Source organism: Mustelus asterias, chromosome 19, assembly GCF_964213995.1.
Source record: "Mustelus asterias chromosome 19, sMusAst1.hap1.1, whole genome shotgun sequence".
NCBI classification, from domain to species: Eukaryota; Metazoa; Chordata; class Chondrichthyes; order Carcharhiniformes; family Triakidae; genus Mustelus; species Mustelus asterias.
In genome coordinates, this window is record NC_135819.1 from 45,897,684 (window position 1) to 45,918,107 (window position 20,424).

At 44.0% G+C, this 20,424-nt stretch overlaps 1 protein-coding gene across 5 annotated transcripts in view; it reads right to left on the bottom strand.

The window, feature by feature from the left end:
* Window positions 1-20,424, bottom strand: part of anks1b (ankyrin repeat and sterile alpha motif domain containing 1B) — a 591,188-nt gene that overhangs the window by 449,198 nt on the left and 121,566 nt on the right. For 2 of the 5 annotated variants that reach the window (XM_078235472.1, XM_078235471.1), the window contains exons 3-4: window positions 4,182-4,478; window positions 1,227-1,302 (exon numbers count right to left, since the gene is read on the bottom strand). In XM_078235472.1, the coding sequence (XP_078091598.1) occupies window positions 1,227-1,302; window positions 4,182-4,478 (373 nt within the window). Of the gene's footprint in view, window positions 1-1,226; window positions 1,303-1,582; window positions 1,920-4,181; window positions 4,479-20,424 lie in introns of those variants that run through there. The other 3 variants (XM_078235475.1, XM_078235474.1, XM_078235473.1) reach the window with 2 other exon arrangements.

Below are 20,424 nucleotides of genomic sequence, written 5' to 3' on the forward strand. Positions count from 1 at the left end.
GAGAGGAGACCTAATAGAGGTATATAAGATGTTGAGAGGCATAGATCGGGTGGACTCTCAGAGGCTTTTTCCCAGGGTGGAAATGGCTTCTACGAGAGGACACAGGTTTAAGGTGCTGGGGTGTAGGTACAGGGAAAATGTTAGGGGGAAGTTTTTCACACAGAGGGTGGTGGGCGAGTGGAATCGGCTGCTGTCAGTGGTAGTGGAGGCAAACTCAATAGGGTTTTTAAGAGACTCCTGGATGAGTACATGGGACTTAATAGGATGGAGGGTTATAGGTAAGCCTAAAAGGTCGGGATATGTTCGGCACAACTTGTGGTGCCGAAGGGCCTGTTTTGTGCTGTAGTTTTCTATGTTTCTAACAAACCCCAAAATTCAAGCCATGAACTCACACCCTACCTGACTGGAATTTTGAAATGATGTAAATTCTGTTCTACCACACTGTAGTTGGGAATTCGGGGTAGTTTTCCAGGACGGACGGTTTTGCTCTCGTGTTTTACAACTGAAGATAGTGTAATCCTTGCCAAAGCTAGCAGCATGGGCTAGATTAACCTATCAGTTCTCATGCTTCACACACTTATTGTCAGTGTAGTCTCCCAGCCAGTTTAGAAAGCTATTTGAAATAAAATGGTACATCACACTAGTTTTCAAATTCCACTGTGCTTGCTATATCATTTTGTATTGCACAATATTATGGCTGAGTCATTATTCGATAAAAATCTTTCAATTCAAGAGCAAATTGACACACTACACTCTTTAAATGCATTCAAATCAAAAGAGCAGGTTCTTATCAGGGTTAAAACTACGCTATGTGAAATCACTACTGAATGTGTAATAACTATGTTTTCATCAATGGTATTGACCCAGATAAAATGATCTACTTATCATAGGAATTAAGAAATGTTGGCATCCAAAACAACATGCCCCTTCTATTATCATCAGAAATGGGGCACCGGATTAAGTTTAGTGTAGTGCCCACCACCTCTCCTGTAACTAAAAAGTAAGGGTTAATTCCAAAATGAAATAGCAGCAAAGGAAGTTGCTAAATGCTAACTTTTTACATGCTCAATTAAAAATAATGGAAATCTGAAACGCCTATGTGTAAAATAAACTGGAATGTCCCTGGAAAATTGGGTACGGGTGAAAAAAGACGGTTTTCCCTTTATAAGTGTCAAAAGGGAATTCTAGTGGGAAATAGAAACATAACAGAGGTAATTCAATCTTACCTGCTTCTAGTAGAATTCGGACAACATCCAGTTTTCCAAACAAGGCAGCTTCATGAAGGGCACTACCCTTCTCCGTCTACAAAGCACACATGTGGATTATTTGTAACACTGTGCCCAAGACGCAGCAGAATTGAAAACATATTGAATATTTATTAACGGAACAAATTATTCACGTCATTCATCCTGCCCTGTTTTCAAAACACTGCTACAAACAGACTCAAAGGTAATCTAGGATTTACAATTTTTTTTTTCACATTCTACCATTTCTGTAAACATTCAGCCTTTGTTGCAAAAATAACGTCAGTACTTCAGAGAGAGAAAAAAAAAGCAATGCTAGCTTTAACCTAAAGCATTACCTCTTGCTTCTTCGGCATTTTCAGACCGTTTGCACGAATCAGATAGTGTTGACGTCTCAAAAGTTATTGCAGTAAGTAACTACGCAAAGAGTTTGAAAATGAGTGTGTCCAGGAGTATTTTGTAGTTCAGTACATCCCTTTGTGGTTTGGGTTGTTCTGTCTCTTTACAGCTTCACACATACCAGCAGCACTACCTACAGCTTTCTTCAACAAAAGTGGTCACCGAGATACTTGGTTTAAAAGAGAACCGAACCACAGAAAGCTTTTTTTTAAACCAGCAAAGTGTTGCCTTTTTGTACAAAATGGATGCACAGGATGCAAAAGCCTCGCCTGATTCAGAAAGGTTCTTCCTGCCTTGTTTCCTTCAATGATTGGAAATTGATGATGTCAAACAAAGGAAATCTCTCCTGCCACACCATTTCCAGGAATTTTACTCTGAGCTGCTACTAGAGACCTTGCAGATAACAGCCCCTGCAATATTTTGAGGTCAATTTGCTTCGAAGCACATCATTCACTTAGTTAAGTTACTGGGTTGTCATTTTCCCCATCGGGTAAGATCCAATGTAATTGTTATTGATAGTAAAACATTACAGTGAAATAGCTTCAAAGACGTCCCCAACAGGGTACGATTAGACAAGCTGGAGTTGACAGCCAGTCGTATTTTCAAACATTGACTATTTTTACAAATAGGGATCATGATTGCTCGAGTTTTGGAAGAAACACCACAGAATTGTGCTTACTTGCCAACCCATTGTTCAAATGCTTAACATCACAGAAATTGTAGAAAAATGACAAATATTTCATTGGAAACTTTAACCAGGCAAATAATTTTAAAATAGGCAATCCGCAAAAGTCATGCTTGGATGCATTTTACAAAAAATTACCGATACCAATTAAATTACTTTATGCCATCTACACTGAACATGAGACACTATAATCAAATCCAAAACGATAACTGTATCATAGAATGGTTACAGCACAGAAGATGGCCATTCGGCCCATTGTATCTGTGTTGGCTGTCTGTAGGAACAATTCATTGAGAGTCACTCCCCTGCCTTCTCCCCATAGCCCTGGACATTCTTCCTTTTCAGACAATAATCCAATTCCCAGGCGAATGTCTTGCTGTGACCACCCTCTCTCAGGCAATGAACTCAAGATCTTAACCACTCACTTCCTCATGTCTCCATTGCTTCTTTTGCCAATTACCTTCAATCTGTGCCCACGGGCGGCATGGTGGCACAGTGGTTAGCACTGCTGCCTCACAGCTCCAAGGACCTGGGTTTGATTCCTGGCTCGGGTCTCTGTCTGTGTGAAGTTTGCACATTCTTCCCATGTTTGTGTGGGTTTCCTTTGGGTGCTCCGGTTTCCTCCCACAGTCCAAAGATATGTGGGTTAGGTTGATTGGCCAGGCTACATTGCCCCTTGGTGTCCTGGGATGCTTAGGTTAGAGGGAGTAGCAGGGTAAATATGTGAGGTTATGGGGATAGGGCCTTGGTGGGATTGTTGTCAGTGCGGGCACGAAGGGCCAAATGGCCTCCTTCAGCACTGTAGGATTTCTATGGTTCTTGATCATTCCACCAGTGGATTCTTGTTGAGATATCTTGTATGCCAGCTGAAGAGCTGCTGAGACACCTGGGAAGGCCCACTAAACTACACACCAATTAGATAGTGGCGAGGCCAGCAGCGAGTCTTCCTCTGGAATCAAGACCTTGGTGGAGGGGGGGGGCGGGCAAAGTCTCACCAACTGACCAGATTGCTGGCCACTCAGATGCCAGCAGCTCTTGTGCTTGGCAGCGCCATGGAAAGCAGGTATCTGCTGCTGAAACAGCAAGCTCCAGAGTCCCAGGATCAAGAATCAACCCAAGCCAGAGATTGGTAATGTCGAGAGGGGTTTCGCGTGCTGGGTGTCACAGGGTGAGGGGTGCAGGTGGGCGACAACAAGGACAGGTGGGTGACTCTCAGTGCCCTGTCACCTCCCTGTCCGCTCCCCGATGTCGAGTCCCTCAGTCAAGCACTAAGCTGATGAGCACAGTTGCAGTGGTTCATGCACGCTGCATGGAAACATGCCTACTGACCATGGGATCAGGCCTGTAACTGGTTATTCAGTGGCCACTGAAGGACCTCAATTGGCAGCGGGACAGGAAGGTCGACATAGGCCTTCCCACCTATCATTTAATTCTAGCGGAGTGGGAAGGCACTGAGGGTTCAGGTAAGCCATCAGCCCGCTTAAGTAAATGTGTCTCCCTCTTCCAATCTTGCCACCAGTGAGAGTAGGAATTTCCATCCTGTATATATGGCTGTCAGAATAATGTGGAAATGCCCCACAGAATTTGCTGCATGTCTGGGACTTGGTAATGTTTGCTTTGACAGATATAAAGGCTTGCTCTGTATTGCTGAATAGCTCGCCAGTGTTTAAAGCCCACCCATCACTTATATTTTGAAATTTACAGGGGTATGCTGAAAGGAGCAGAGTAGTGGGATTAATTGGCCATCTCTTTCAAAGAGCCAGCATGGCCAGAATGGGCTGAATGGCCTCCTTCCGCATTGGATTACTCTATGATTGGAGAATGAGTCCACAACAAGCTACAGTTTCACCCACCTGGCAGTTCACTTCCATGCCGGCCTCCAACAAAACCTGGACGACAGCCTTATGTCCATTGCGGGCAGCTAGATGCAGAGGAGTATGTTTTTTGGTATTGCAGCTCATCAAATTTGGATGTGCGTTTATTAACATCTTGACCACCTGCAGGCGACCATAGAGTGCGGCCAAGTCAAGCGGCGTCTCCAACTTGTTGTTCCTTATAGTGGGATCAGTCAGTTCCTCCAGGAGGACAGCAACCACATCAGAGTGTCCATACTGAGCTGCACAGTGCAAAGCCGTTTCATTCTCATTGTTCTGTTAGAGTGGAGAGTCAGGAAAGGAGAGACATTTACAAAACAGTTATTAAAAAGCTCATGTTTCAAATAAAGAAACCTCAATTTCATTATTGCGGGATATATTTCTGCAAAATATTGAAATGTAAGCATGAAACAGAAAAATAAAAGGTCATCAATTCAAAGTTACATGTAGAATTATTTTCTGAAAGTTTATATTCGAGTTACGGGGAAAGGGCATCAGAGGGTATATAGTTAGCTATTTGCAAAAGATGTGCTGTTTAGGTGGATTGGCCATGCTAAATAGCACCCAAGTATCCAAAGGCATGTAGGTTAGGGGGATTCGCAGGGTAAATGCATGGGATTACAGGGATAGGGCAAGGGGTGGGCCTAGGAAAGATGCTCTATTGGAGAATTAGTGCAGACTTAATGGGCTGAGTGGCCTCTTTCTGCACTGGAGGGATTCTATGATTCCACTGGGCTCAGCTTACCTGATGTGTGCTAGAGGCCTGGAGACAGAAGAGAATCCAATTCTAGCTGTGGACCATTTGCACAGGCATTGGTGAGCTTTGCACAGGGATCAGTGGAACAGAAACACAACCTATCGATATCCCTCTGGCTGCTACTCTTAGAAGATTTAACGTCCCAATGGACATTGAAATAATACACATCAACTTCTTTGCTGGATTACCGGATTCCTTCAGGATCCCCAGCACACTCACAGGAGTCCCAGTGAAAGCCGCAACTCTTGTTTTAGTCATTGAAGACCGGAGGCCTGGAAACCTCCTCACAGGTCATGCTTATTTTAGCCAGGGTGACTTCTAAATATTCCCTCCCTCCACCACCGATGCACGGTGACAGCAGAGTGCACCCAGTACAAGATGCACAGCGACAACTCACAAAGACTCCTTTCACAGCACCTCCCAATCTCCTGACCTAGAAGGACAAGGGCAGCAGGTGCATGGGAACACCGCCACTTGCAAGTTCCCCACCAAGACACACACCATCCTGACTAGAAACGAGACTGTAGTTCCTTCAACATTATTGGGTCAAAATCCTGGAACTCCCTTCCTAACAGCACTGTGGGTGTACCTACACCACATGGACTGAAGCTGACCAAGGCAGCAGTTCACCATCACCTTCTCGAGGGTAATTAGGGATGAGTAACAACTGCTGGCCTTGCCAGCGATGCCCACATACTCTGAAATAATTTTTAAAAGGTACAATCTCAATACCAACCATCGGGTTTCTGGGCCATACTAAGAAAATCCTGGCATTGAATCGAGGGGCAGGAAGTTTAGTGCAAGAGGTCTTTATCTCTCTGTATTCTTCGCCACACTTGGGATTGAAACATACCATATCATGTACTGGGATGAAGAACATTTCCTCTTCAGTCAAACATGTTTTTAATTGAAAGTTTTCTCCTAGATCTCAGTAGCTGTGGGAATAATACTCTGTGGTGCCATTTTATTCAGAATTTTCACTGAATAGATATGAGTAACCTATCCTTTCCACAATATGCATAAAGCTTCTGACTAGTCAGACTTGAGGGAAGGCAATTATGTGTGGTTTTCAGATCTGAGTCATTTACTTTTGTGAAGCAGTGAAGTTCAAAATGCAATTTTACCAAGCAGCAGAATACAACAAAGCGTATTGGCTTTAGAACATGTAACTGATTTCAGTAGACTAAACGCTGCAGGGTAATTTTATAAATGAGTATCTTCCATCATGATTCACCACCCTCTATAAAATGAATGTTACGTGTTAAACAACTGAGGAAGGATCTATTGCAAAACTGAAGCAGGTCAGCTTCAGTGTTCTAGAGGGGCTCTAATCACGGGCAGGATTTCCTGCGTTCTTTCTTGATAATGGAAAGGAACTGCACCCTTTAAAATGACTGATGAATATAATGTCCAGAGTAATTAGTAAACAGATCCTTATGTGCTTGACAGCTGACAAAGCTTCATCTCCTAGTTTGGCAAACACAACGTAAACTGCTGCCCATGTCCACTGCTCGATCTTTAATGCCAATACATTTTTCAAATCTAGTTACTTTCCTAAAGTTTGCCTTGAAATTATCACCTGGTCATTAGGTTCTGACAAAGCTATATATAATTATAAATATAAATAAACTATTAAAAGCATTTTTTTCTTTACTCCTTTGGCAGCTTTCCGTCTCATGAGACGCTGGTTTGCACTGTGTTAAACTTGGTGTCAAACATTGCCTGTGGTGGCTAAGGAGCTCCACTCTGGGCACGCCAGTCTGCGTCACCGATTGAGGAAGACACTGGGTGGAGCAGGTGCAGAATACATTGGCCTCTATTTCCTTTGGCCTCTCTGATCAGCCAGCTGAGCTTTCAATTTGTCAACACGCTGGAGCCAAACTGCAGAGTCTCCTGGGTAAAAATTACTGATCAAACATCAGGGTCACTCCCACCTCTTAATCTCCCTGGTTGAATCCTACACTTGGCGCAGGCTTGGTTGCTGGGAGACCCACGGGAGGTATTTCGCGACCGGTTGTGAATCTCCCAAGCACCTTTTTTCACGCAATTAGTTCCATGAGGAAAATCCACGCAGAGCTGAGTATCATATGGAAATGTCATTGAAATTGACATGTCTATGTGATTAGCAGGCCCGGGACCTATTCACTCAGCCTGCTAGCGTCTCCCCCCACCTACCCCCAGCCCCGAGAGTGGTTTGCACCAGCGGGGTTTACAACTGCTCCCCATTAGAATCATAGAAATCATAGAAACCCTACAGTGCAGAAGGAGGCCATTCGGCCCATCGAGTCTGCACTGACCACAATCCCACCCAGGCCCTACCCCCACATATTTTACCCGCTAATCCCTCTAACCTACGCATCTCAGGACTCTAAGGGGCAATTTTTTGAACCTGGCCAATCAATCTAACCCGCACATCTTTGGACTGTGGGAGGAAACCGGAGCACCCGGAGGAAACCCACGGAGACACGAGGAGAACGTGCAAACTCCACACAGACAGTGACCCAAGCCGGGAATCGAACCCAGGTCCCTGGAGCTGTGAAGCAGCAGTGCTAACCACTGTGCTACCGTGCCGCATTAATGGGGAACAGGCAACCTCACCCTGTTGGTGGAGACAGAGGCCATTGAGGCCCCCCGGGGTGTCAGGGGCAAGGGGGTTGCCCCTTGGGCAGAGCCAGCCTGGCAACATGGCACTGCCCACCGGGAACCTAGGCACTGCCCAATGGGCAGTGCCGGGGGGCGGGGTGGGGGGACCAGTCGGCCAGCGATCTAGAGGTCGGTGATGGGGAGGCCAGTGCGCATGTGCCAATCCCTGCACTAATCGGCGCATGCACAGTGGCCTGCTTAGCACTATGCTGTTGGCCTCACGGGCAGGAATAGGCCCCACTATTCAGCATGAATCAGCCTGAGGCACTCTGCAGTGCATTGCAGGCACCCTGACATAATCAGCTCCCTGCCGGAAATTGGCACAGAGTGTTGGAGATTCATTCAGGTAAGTACGCCCAAAAAACAGGCGGGAAATACTCCCATTTTCTCGGCCATTGGGCACTTAGTTTTGTTTTGGGAGAATCCCGGCCGGGATCTAACACGATGCAGATAAAAAATACAGAATCAAAAATAAGCCATCAGTGAGATTTAAAAATCCACAATCTACCATCCTCTGTAAAATACCGAATTTCTAACTCTCAAGTCAAAGTCCTCTGAAATTTAATTGCTAATTTATACTTTCGAATCAAAAAAATAAGAGAAACTTTAAATTAACTGCAGTTCCATATATGTATTTTTTTTTGTGACTGTGGTCTAACCTTTTAACGAGACCCACTAAGTGACTAATTGCAAAAGGTATCAATATTACTGAGCTACTACGCAGCAGCTCCTAGTGTTTTGGAATAAACTTATACCAGTGGCTGAGAATATTTTGAGCACAATACAAGGATGCTGCACTGGCTGCATTGTGGCTCAGTAAGAAGTTTAACAACACCAGGTTAAAGTCCAACAGGTTTATTTGGTAGCAAAAGCCACACCATGCATTGTGGCTAGACAGATGTGAAACAGAGATGTGATAATACACACCTTAATCTACAAACCACACACAGCTTACTCTCAGATGTGTTACACTCAAGGATGTGAATCTTGGTAACTGTGGAGGATTCCTTTGTTTTATCTGTTGCAGCACACCAATGTGTGTTCACAATATTTTAATGGCACACTGACACAAAGGTGGACCCCAAAGCCCCCAGTTCCCTTGCACGGTACCACATTAAAAAAACTAACAGTTATTCTTTTTTTAAATGCTAATTAAGAGACTTCTTCCATGTGCTGTAATTAATAGAAATCTTCCTTTACAAACTGGACCGGGTCTGCCTTATATATTCTCTCAGGTACAGCAACGCCCATCACTTCCAGAGGTGGTCTCAAACTGTTCTTGCGCTGTACGGATGTAACTATCTGATAGGATGTCAGAAAGGATCCACTCATGATGTGAATCGAATATTGGGGCTGGAATTTTGGAATATTAATGTCATGATCTATGTGACATTAGTGGGGCAGGCATACCGGCAGGATTTTCCCATCCCGCCGCAGTGAACGGAGATTTGTCTGGTTGCCAAATTCTCCAACTTCGCTGCAGCGGGAGTGTGGCATGAACGGCAGGTAAGATCGTGCCCTGTATCTTTCATATTCAGCTTCACATAACGTGCTTCTCCAATCTGCACCCAAACACATTGGCCGCGATCTTGCCGGCCTGCTGCGCCGGTCGATCAGTGTGTCTAGCAGGGAAGAAAGCGTGAATATTAATGTCATGATCAATATGACGTTAGTGGGGCAGGCACAGCCATTTCCGGTCTCCCGGATGCTTCCCCCTCTTGTTGGCGAGAAGCCAACAAGAATCACTCGCGGCCCCCACCAGTGGGCACCAGATGTCATGGCCACGCTGGGGGGATCGGAGGCCATTGAAGTGAAAGGAACGTATGTGCAAACCCAGAATACCAAACAGCAGCAAGATTTAACTAACTGAAGAGTACATAGTTGAATGCTGCGTATTTATAAATGTCAGTGTACAGCAGCAACATTTACTGCAAAGACACAAGATTGTGACCAGAATCAAACATTGTCTCATGAGTTCCATTGAATCCATGAATCATATCAGAAAGGAATCAAAAATAAAAGACTGTGGCACCTTGTGTCACTTCAGATGTTGCACAGTGTTCAAACACTGAGTCTTGGCTCTACATAAACCATTAATAACCACAAACATAAATAAATTCTGATTTGGCCCTCAAACTATTCATCCCTCTCTCAACGCACGCACCTGACCTGAAGGCACTGGTGGAGCAAATAATGCATTTCCCAGACTGATGACAGAGCAATGTAAGATAAATAAATCAAAGGTCCCCATTTTCAAAATTAGAAACACAGGGATGACTTCTTTTCAGTAGCACAGTAGCCAGACAATGAGCCAGCGGTACATGTGCCAGACAACCATGGAGACAAAGGCAATCACACCCACTGAAGTTCCACAAGCACTGGGCCTCTGTAATATAAGAGCCTCGGGGAAAGTAGGTCCTTGGATAGCCCCCTATCATAAGACCATAAGACATAGAGCAGAAGTAGGCCATTTGGCCCATCAAGTCTCCTCCGCATGTAATGAGATCATGACTGATCTGATATGATAATCCCCTCAATTCCACTTTCCCGCCATATCCCCATAACCCTTGATTTCCTTACTGATTAAAAATCTGTCTGTCTCAGCCTTGAACATACTGAACAACCCAGCCTCTACAGCTCTGTGCGGTAAAGATTTCCACAGATTCACTACCCTCAGAGAGTGAGAGGAGATATTCCTCCTCATCTCTGTTTAAAATGAGTGTTCCCTTGCTCTGAAATTATGCCCTCTGGTCCTGGGCTCTTCCTCAAGGGAAAACGACCTCTCAAGCCCCCTGAGAATCCTACACATCTCAATCGGGTCACCTCTTATTCTTCTAAACTCAATTGAGTACAGGTCCAAACCACTCTACCTTTCCTCATAAGAAAATCACTCCATTCCCGGCATCAACCTAATGAACCTTCTCTGGACTTCCAATGCCAGTATATCTTTCCTTAGAGAAGGGGATCAAAACTGTTCACAGCTTTCCAGGTGTGGTCAAACTAGTGCCTTGTGTAGTTTAAGCCAGACTTCCCTATTTTTATACTCCTTTCCCTTTGAAGTAAAGGCCAAGGGTGGTCATATGATGCAGCACGGGAACATTTTTGGGGGCTCTGGTGCTACTCATCTTTTAATCCTTTTTTAAAAATCCTGATGCACAACCCATGATTATTTAATTTTGGAAAGTATAGTCCATGCTATGTTCCTGGAAGATCCTGGTTAAACTTTTGGTGATAGGGAGCCAAGCTAAGTTGAGAAAATCCTCACTTTATCAGGAAACTGGGAGATGGCCGGGGTGGGGCCTCGGTGCAGTGGTGGTTTTGCTGGTGGACGGATTCAGGTTCTGGCGATGTTGTAGACATCAAGATGGTGGCTGTCTTTGTGAGTAAAGTTGCGGATGACAGCCTTGGCTCCCTGGCACAGATTATTGGTGCTTACAGGCATGAACTGTAGAATGTCCGAGAAAGAAAGGATGAAGCGGAGAAAAGAATCCTGTCAGTCGAGAGGGCAGCTTCCTTGATGGGGATCCCTTCAGCCCCTGGAAATCCTATTTAATGGCAGGTTAGACATCCTGGTTAAATCGGGGTGATGGAGCTGGAGGAGTGTCTGTACGCCCCCGATCCCCCGAGAGGTGCTGGGAATGAATTCCCTGCTGAATGTGAGAACAGTCTGAAGGTTGGATGTTTCAGTTTGATGGAATTTCTGGATGGATCCTTGATGTTGCTCAGCAATTCACTTATGGCTTTGGCCTTTTCAAGCTCCGTGGATGGATATATTAACCTGGAGTTCATCATTAATCCGGAACTTTTATCCCTTGTGATTATATTCCCGATTTTATATTGTTGTTTTTTATCCTGACAAGGATGTATGTTATGTGAGCACTGAGGCATACATCGCCTGTTACCCTTTGAAAATCAGGGATGTTCATTTATCTATGATGGAATTTATCCACGAGTATGCTCTGGTAGTGGAGCGAGAGAGAGAGATCATAGTTTAGAGTATGATACCGATTCAATTTTGGTCTGGATGTGTGCTATCGAAGGAGCAGGGTGGATATGGGAGTCTGCCCACCTTGTTTTTGGTCGTGTCAAATTCACATCCTTGGAATTCAGTGTTTGTAGTGCAGAGATAATTTCTTGTTAGTGGACTGATAATGGAGTCTCCTTCATTCAACTGGTGAGAATGCTGGGTTGGTTGTATAACATTAGGGTTGTGCAATATTTAGTCTTTATGTGCTGTAATCCTTGCAGTTACAGCGAAGAAGTGTGTTTCTTGGTACCCTTTACTTAATTTACGCATACGATAAGTAGCGCCACAGCAGGGTGGTGGGCAGGTGATATGGAATAGAGGTGATGGGTTTGATCTCAAAAGTCCTCATAGTGGGTGAGGAAATCTGTCATTAGAGCTTTGGAGTTAAAGAATCCTTGATCATAGAATCGTAGGATCCCTACAGTGCAGAAGGAGGCCATTCGCCCCATCGAGTCTGCACCAACAACAATCCTACCCAGGCCCTATCCCTGCAACCCCACATAGTTACCCTGCTAATCCCTCTAACCTACGCATCCCGGGACACTAAGAGACAATTTAGCATGGCCAATCAGCCTAACCCGCACATATTTGGAATGTGGGAGAAAACCGGAGCACCCGGAGGAAAGCCACGCAGACATGGAGAGAATGTGCAAACTCTGTGCAAAGAATGACCCAAGCCGGGAATTGAACCCAGGTCTCTGGAGCTGTGAGGCAGCAGTGCTAAACACTGTGCCACCTTGTTAAGGTTTCAGTTGTTTTGGGGTTATAAAATCAATGATTAACTCCTGTTCTGTTCAGACAGGCTATATATCCTGGGAAAAAGATGTTGTATTGTATCGTTGGTGCCTCAAAGGTGGCTGGGGATGGGGAAGCATAATTTGGTGCATACCCAAAGTGTGGCGTGAAAATCTTTGGCAGTTTAACCGCCATTTTAACTGCGCTAATATCCTGTTGTTGTTGAATAAGCAATGGTAACTTTAAAGATTTGCTCCTGGAATAATTTATGTGGCTGTGAGCTTGGTTGTGCACTGCTGCACCAATTGTGGCTGTATCCTGTTATCCTGATACACCCCATCCTTTGATATATCCGTTCATTACTTGTATAGTGGGAGGCGCTGGATGCATAACTAATCCAAACTGTGTTGTTTTCTTTCCCGATCTCTTCCTACATATACTTATTTGAAAATTATCTTGCTGTACTATGCCAATCTCAGAGTTTGTAGCATTATTTGCAAATAGTGGAAAACAAAGCTACATAAAAAGAGAAATAAAGGCCAACATTTCACTTGCCTTCCCTATTACCTGTTGAACTTGCATGCTATCTTTTTATGATTAATGCACAAGGATCTCCAAAACCCTTTATCAATAGTGGAGGCGGGGAGACAGGACCCCCATCAATGGGGAAAGGGTGACGGAAGTACATCTACCTCTCCCAACCCACGAAGAAGAGGTTGCAATCATTATAGCTACACTGTGTGGTTGGAATGCAAAGCCCCACTTTCTCACTCCAGCATAAGGTTGCAAAAGCGGCCTGCAATGTTCGCAGACTAGCTGCACCCACAGGCTGTTGAACAGGAAAACCATGCTCGAAGCTAGGGTTTCAATAACTCAACAGCAATGACATGCATCACTTGCGTGGCAGACCTCCCCATCAAGCACCATCTGCAGTGTGTCAGTCTCTCTGCATTTATTACTCAGTAAAACTACCATCAATGAAGGTTATCTTCTGGCTAGCTGGCCTATGAACAGCAACAAGAGTATTTCATTTAATTTATAAAGTGCAGTCCATCAGGTCAGCATGCGTGCTACAAGGAATTACCAAATAATAGAGGCACACATTTTTTAAAAACCCAACTCTGTTGTTAAAAATTTAATTAACTTTTGTAATGTTCATTTCCTTATTCTTTCACAGGATGTGGGCACTGCAGATTAGCCCAGCATTTGTAACCCATCCCCAATTGCCCCAAAGAAAGTGGTGAGCTGCCTTCCAAGGAGTGCGACACTCCACATGGTGTAGCTTCAATACATGCATTCCAGCAACTCATTGCAGATTAGGGACAGCCTCCTCTAACCAATTTATACTCAAACCATTTCCCTCTCATATCTAAGATTAAGTTGCTACAGTTTCATACAGTATTTATCCTCAACCACAATGAGAAAAAAGAAGTAGTGCTCATCGGTACGCACTGTTGAGAAAGGCATGGATGTTAGGGAACTCGTGGAAATAAATAGCGATGTCTTGATGAGCGTTCATATTACAGAGAAGGAGGTGCTGGAAGTCTTAAAGCACATCAAGGCAGAAAAAATCCCCAGGACATTGTGGGAGGCTAGGGAGGAAATTGCGGGTCCCCGAGTGGAGATATTTGAATCATCGACAGCCATAGGTGAGGTACCTGAAGATTGGAGTGTAGTCAATGTTGTGCTTTCGTTTAAGAAGGGCTGCAGGGAAAAGCCTGGGAACTACAGACTGGTGAGACTAACATCTGTGGTGGGTAAGTTGTTAGAAGATATTCTGAGAGACAGGATCTACAGGCATTTAGAGATGCAAGGACTGATTAGGGTCAGTCAGCATGGCTTTGTGAGTGGAAAATCATGTTGCACAAATTTGATTGAGTTTTTTGATGAGGTAACCAAGAAGGTAGATGAGGGCAGTGCAGTCGACGTTGTCTACATGGACTTTTGCAAGGCCTTTGGCAAGGTACTGCATGGTTGGTTGCTACATAAGGTTAAATCTCATGGGATCCAGGGTGAGGTAGCCAATTGGATACAAAATTGGCTTGATGACAGAAGACAGGTGGTTGTAGGGGGTTGTTTTTCAAACTGGAGGCTTGTGATCAGCGGTGTGCCTCACGGATTGGTGCTCGGTCCACTGTTATTTGTTATTTATATTAATGATTTGGATGAGAATTTAGGAGACATGGTTAGTAGGTTTGCAGATGACACCAAGATTAGTGGCATAGTGGACAGTTAAGAAAGTTATCTAGGATTGCGACGGTATCTTGATCAATTGGGCCAGTGGGCTGATGAATGGCAGATGCAGTTTAATTTAGATAAATGTGAGGTGATGCATTTTGGTGGATCAAATCAGGGCAGGACCTATTCAGTTAATGGTAGGGCTTTGGGGAGAGTTATAGAACCAAGAGATCTAGGAGTACAGGTTCATAGCTCCTTGAAAGTGGAGTCACAGGTGGACAGAGTGGTGAAGAAGGCATTCAGCCTGCTTGGTTTCATTGGTCAGAACATTGAATACAGGAGTTAGGACATCTTGTTGAAGTTGTACAAGACATTAGTAAGGCCACACTTGGAATACTGTGCACAGTACTGGTCACCCTACTATAGAGGATATATTCTTTAACTTGACAGAGTGCAGAAGATTTACGAGATGCTACCAGGACTTGATGGTTTGAGTTATAAGGAGAGGCTGGATAGACTGCAATGTTTTTCCCGGGAGCGTAGGAGGCTTAGAGGTGGTCTTATAGAGGTCTATAAAATAATGAGGGGATAGATCAGCTAGATAGTCAATATCTTTTCCCAAAGGTAGGGGAGTCTAAAACTAGAGGGCATAAGTTTAAGGTGAGAGGGAAGAGATACAAAAGGGTCCAGAGGGGCAATTTTTCACAGAGGGTGATTGATGAATGTCTGGAATGAGCTGCCAGAGGTAGTAGTAGAGGTGTATACAATTTTGTCTTTTAAAAAGCATTTAGACAGTTACATGGGTAAGATTGGTATAGAGGGATATGAGCCAAATGCAGGTAATTGGGACTAGCTTAGTGGTAAAACTAGGCGGCATGGACAAGTTGGGCCAAAGGTCCTGTTTCCATGCTGTGAATCTCTATGACTCTAAACATAACCAATGACCTGATGAACATCACTTTGGGCCACCTGGAAAGAAATGGTCACCATTCACCACAACAAACTACTGCCATTATCAACCAGACGCGACCAGGCGAGGGGTTCCATCCATCAAGGAAGAAGCACATGAAGCCAGGCTTACATCTGAATAAAACCTCTGAACCACTGCTAAGATCAAGAACCTCTCTCAACTGGATGGCAAACGAGGTGTGACACAAGTGCATGACCTCCAGACCACTCAAATCTCCAGTTTCAAGGGCTTGAAGGGGGGGATGGAGCAATAAGAACATGGTTCATGCATGTTGTTAACATTTTAATGTTAGTCATGAAGTAGTTGCAAACTATGGTTAAGTACACAAGGCTCATAGCAACGTTGAAGCAAATTGTAAGTAAAATGTCAGTCCATATCCAGGGGATAAAGGCAAATTACTGTGGATACTGGAATCTAAAATCAAAAGAGAAAATGCTGGAAAATCTCAGCAGGTCTTGCAGCATCTGTAAGGAGAGAAAAGAACTGACGTTTCGAGTCCAGCTTTGACAAAGGGTCATTTGGGAATAAAGATTTGGGGGAGATGTAGTATAAGGATCTGGTACCTAAAGGGTTAACATGGACTGAGTACAGTGCCACCCACACAGTGTTGTAAGTGGGTGATCTAAGGACCATCTAGAGGCGGAAAGTATGTGGTATGGAGTCCTCTCCATATCTTTCCCCTCTATTATAAAAATGTACATAACTCAGTGCTGTTAATAAAGATTTATTTGTAATTTCAACCAGACTACTTCATGGTGCCAGCAGTAAACAACGCAACAGGTCAGTTCGACTGCGAGGTCTCCCTGTTTATTCCAGATGAAATAGATTGTGGTGGAATTTGAAGGAGATGTTCAGGTGTTCACTTCAGCAGCTGGGGAGGAAATCTGTGGGAAGAGCATGCTGACATTTATTTGTATGACTGTGACTTCAAACCAGGAAAGCGGTACCGGAAATTCAGGGGCTCTGCTATTCAGACACAAAACAGGGACAAAGGATCACCATCTGCTTTACTCGCGCATAGTACCCGGGTTACAGATACGATCTGGCACTAAAGCCAGAAACATCACCCAAAAGAATCCTTCATTCCCTACGTGACCCTAATCATGTTTTTGATTTAAATCACCCACTTCTAGATATTAAAAAAATTTAAACTCTAACTTAACTCTTCACAAGGCAAGGCTATGCATTCTGAGTATTACTGATAAACTTCACTCAGATTAGTTGTCCAAGTTCGGAATTATTCTCCTCAATGCTTTTGAAAACATGTTAAAATAGCAAGAGTTTTGCTGCATGCCCTCACGTGCAAAGTAAACACATTCTGCATATAGTTTCACTTTCATTTTTGAAAGGTGAACGTGTTGGTTTTGTATTTACTAAGGTTGTATCATCAGAAATAGAATATTTGCATCTCATTGTGACACCTGCATGTTAAGTATTGTCCTTTCCTCTGAAGCAGATCTGTCTCAATGGATTCGTGAAATATTAGGCCCTCTAGCTCTCACCCTTCCTACCTATTCCCCATGCCAACACATGCCCCCCTCCCAAAGGGCATACCCCCCACTGTCATGCCTCCTCATCCTTCCAGCCTTTTCAATGGAGCCTTTTCAAATATGGCCTGTGCACTCTGGCCTGCCTGCCACTGCCCAGCATTTTATGGCAGTGGAGGTGGATTATAAAACCATAATGAATAGAAACAGGATGAGGCCATTCAGCCTTCGAACATGCTCGGCTATTTAATAAGATCATGGCTGATCTACTACTCATTCAGTCCACTTTCCTGCCATATCTCCATAACCCTTAATTCCCCTACTGATTAAAAACCTATCGATCTCAGCCTTGAAAATATTCAAGGACTCGCTCTCCACAGTTTACCGGGGTGAAAAATTCCAAAGATTCACCTTCTTTGAAAGAAGAAATTCTTCCTCAAACCTGTCTCAAATTAGCACCCCCTTATTCTGCGACCAAGCCCTCTGGTCCTACACTCCATGAATGGAAACGTCCTCCCAACATTTACCCTGTCTAACATCCCAAGAATCTGATATGTTTCAATCATATCACTTCTCATTCTTCTGAACTCCAAGGTGTACAGACCTAACCTGTTTATCTTTCCTTATATGGCAGTCCCAAAATCCGGGATCATCCTAGTAAATCTCCTCTGTACTCCCTGCAACTATAATATATTTCTCCTTAAATAAGGAAACCAAAACTGTACACAGTATTCTAAAAGTGGCCTCACTGGTACTTTGTACAGTTGCAGCAACTCTACTTTTATACTGCAGCCCCCTTCAAATAAAAGCCAGCATTCCATTTCCCTTATCATTCCCTTCTGCACCTGTATGCTAACTTTCTGAGTTTCATGAACAAGGACCTCCAAGTCCCTTACAACCTGCTTTCCCTCCCACCTTTGTATCATCCGCAAATTTGGCAACAGTTCCTTCCCCCAAATCATTAAGAGATATTGTGGTGAGCTGCAGTCCCAGCAGTGACCCATGTGGCATTCCACTGGTTACTGCCCTCCAACCTGGGAAAGACCCTCTTATCACTTCCTGTTACTTAGCCAATCCTCTATCAATGCCAGAATATTACCTCCAACACTAGGAGCTCCAATCTTGTGTAGTCACCTTTTGTGCGGCACCTTATCAAATGCCTTTTGAAAATCCAAATATACAACATTGACTGGTTCCCCTCGATCTACTCTGGCTGATACCACCTCAAAGAACTCCAGTAAATTTGTCAGATATGATCTCCCCTTCATGAAACTATGTTGACTCTGCTTGATCCACTTATGACTTTCCAAACGCACTGCTATTCTGTCCCTAATAATCACCCAAGGCGGGAATCGAACTGGTTCCCAGACACTGAGGCAGCAGCGCTAACCACTGTGACACGCTATTGTCTTACCTAAATCTACATGACTGGTCCATTTCGGGCAATTCCATCCTCATACCTGCGTGATTCCCCTTCTTTAAGTTTAACACTGATATTTCAGCCCCAATGTTTGCACACTCAAGCAGTTAAAAGCTTCAATAGGCTTAAGGGCAGATTGCCAAGTGGGCAACTTACCTATCCCTATATTATGGGGAACTGGTTGTGGCTGGAGGTGGGCTGGGCATCCAACATATTTCACGTGTCTCCCACCCATTGAACTCACTCAGTAAGGCCTAACCTCAAAATTTCCTAAATCCCACACTGCGGGTTAGCAGTAGTTAGCACTGCTGTCTCATAGCACCAAGGACCCGGGTTTGATTCCCGGCTCGGGTCACTGTCTGTGCGGAGGCGGCACAATCTCCCCATGTCTGCACGGGTTTCCTCCGTGTGCTCCGGTTTCCTCCCACAGTCGAAAAGATGTGCTGGTTAGGTGCATTGGCCATATTAAATTCTCCCTCAGTGTATCCAAACAGGCGCCAGAGGGTGGCGGCTAGGGGATTTTCACAGTAACTTAATTGCCGTGTTAATGTAGCCTACTTGTGACACTAATAAACAAACTTTTAAAACTTTAAACTTTAGGTCCTTGCTACAGTGAAAATGAGGTCTGCTTGAACTCAGCACTCTGAGTTCAAATGTTTGGGTTTTCCTCATGGGTGCCCCTTTCCCCGACCTACAAAAATGGGATCTGGGGGGTTTGGGGGTGTGAGGGGGGTTTAGAAGATAAAGATTCTAATCCCCAAAGCATCCAATTTCCAATTTAAGTCATGCTTACATAATGATGCTCAACATCTTGGAAAACAGCAAAACCATCCAGGAATTCAAGTCACCAAGAATCAAGATAAATTATAAACACCGCCAGTTTTCACCCTGCCGGATTGTTAATGATCTCTGTTTGAAGGGCACATGGATTGACGGGAGCACTGCAGTCATAAACCTTTCCAAGCTTCAGTGAAATAGACATAAACAAAACCTTGATATTATGAGGATACCGCAGTAAATATTGTAAAGAACCAGAGGGAATAGCATGATTTACAACAGGAATCAACTGCTGGCAAGTTCACATCCACTTGAACTATGTGCTTTGTTTGAATTACGAGAGCAGTAGTTGGGACACCCCAATGTATGAGGATGTATTAACTGTCCAGAGTTAATAAGAAAATATAGCCCTATTTCTCACGTTTACAATAGTGCCTGGTGTCTGATCAAAGTTAAGTGTACTGTAAAAACATAAAATCCTTGGAGCAACAGTCACCTAATCATAATGTTATAATTAAAGATTTTAAAAGTCAGGTTTTATGGCAAATTATAAAACGTGTGCTTTTTTCAGGTCTCCGTTCAGTCGAAAAAGGAGAGAAAAATTAATGGAAAGAAGTCACCCAAAAAACAGGGCAGCAAAAAAAAAACTGAACAGGGCTAAAGAAAATAATTAGAGGGAACAAGTTCTGAATTTATGTTTTATAATTGGGACTCAAGCTATTTAACTGTCATTGTGATAATGCTTATTTAAAAAAGAGATATTATGCAATCTTCCATATAGTAAACCGACATTACTTTAGAGACCTCAGTCAGTTATGGTGCCACAGTGGTTAGCATTGCTGTCTCACAGCACCAAGGACCCGGGTTCGATTCCTAGCTTGGGTCACTGTCTGTGCAGAGTTTGCCCATTCTCCCCGTGTCTGTGTGGGGTTCCTCCGGGTGCTCCGGTTTCCTCCCACAGTCCAAAAGATGTGCTGGTTAGGTGCATTGGCCATGCTAAACTCCCTCAGTGTACCCAAACAGGTGCCGGAGTGTGGCGACTAGAGGGTTTTCATAGTAACTTCATTGCAGTGTTAATGTAAGCCTACTTGTGAGTAATAAATAAACTTTACTTTATGGGTGGAGACATTGAGAAACTGAATAGTTTCAATTCCCTGGGGACAGTGGTGGCAGAAAATTGAAGTATGGAAATGGAAATTAAGTCAGCGATTGGAATAATTGGAAGGAG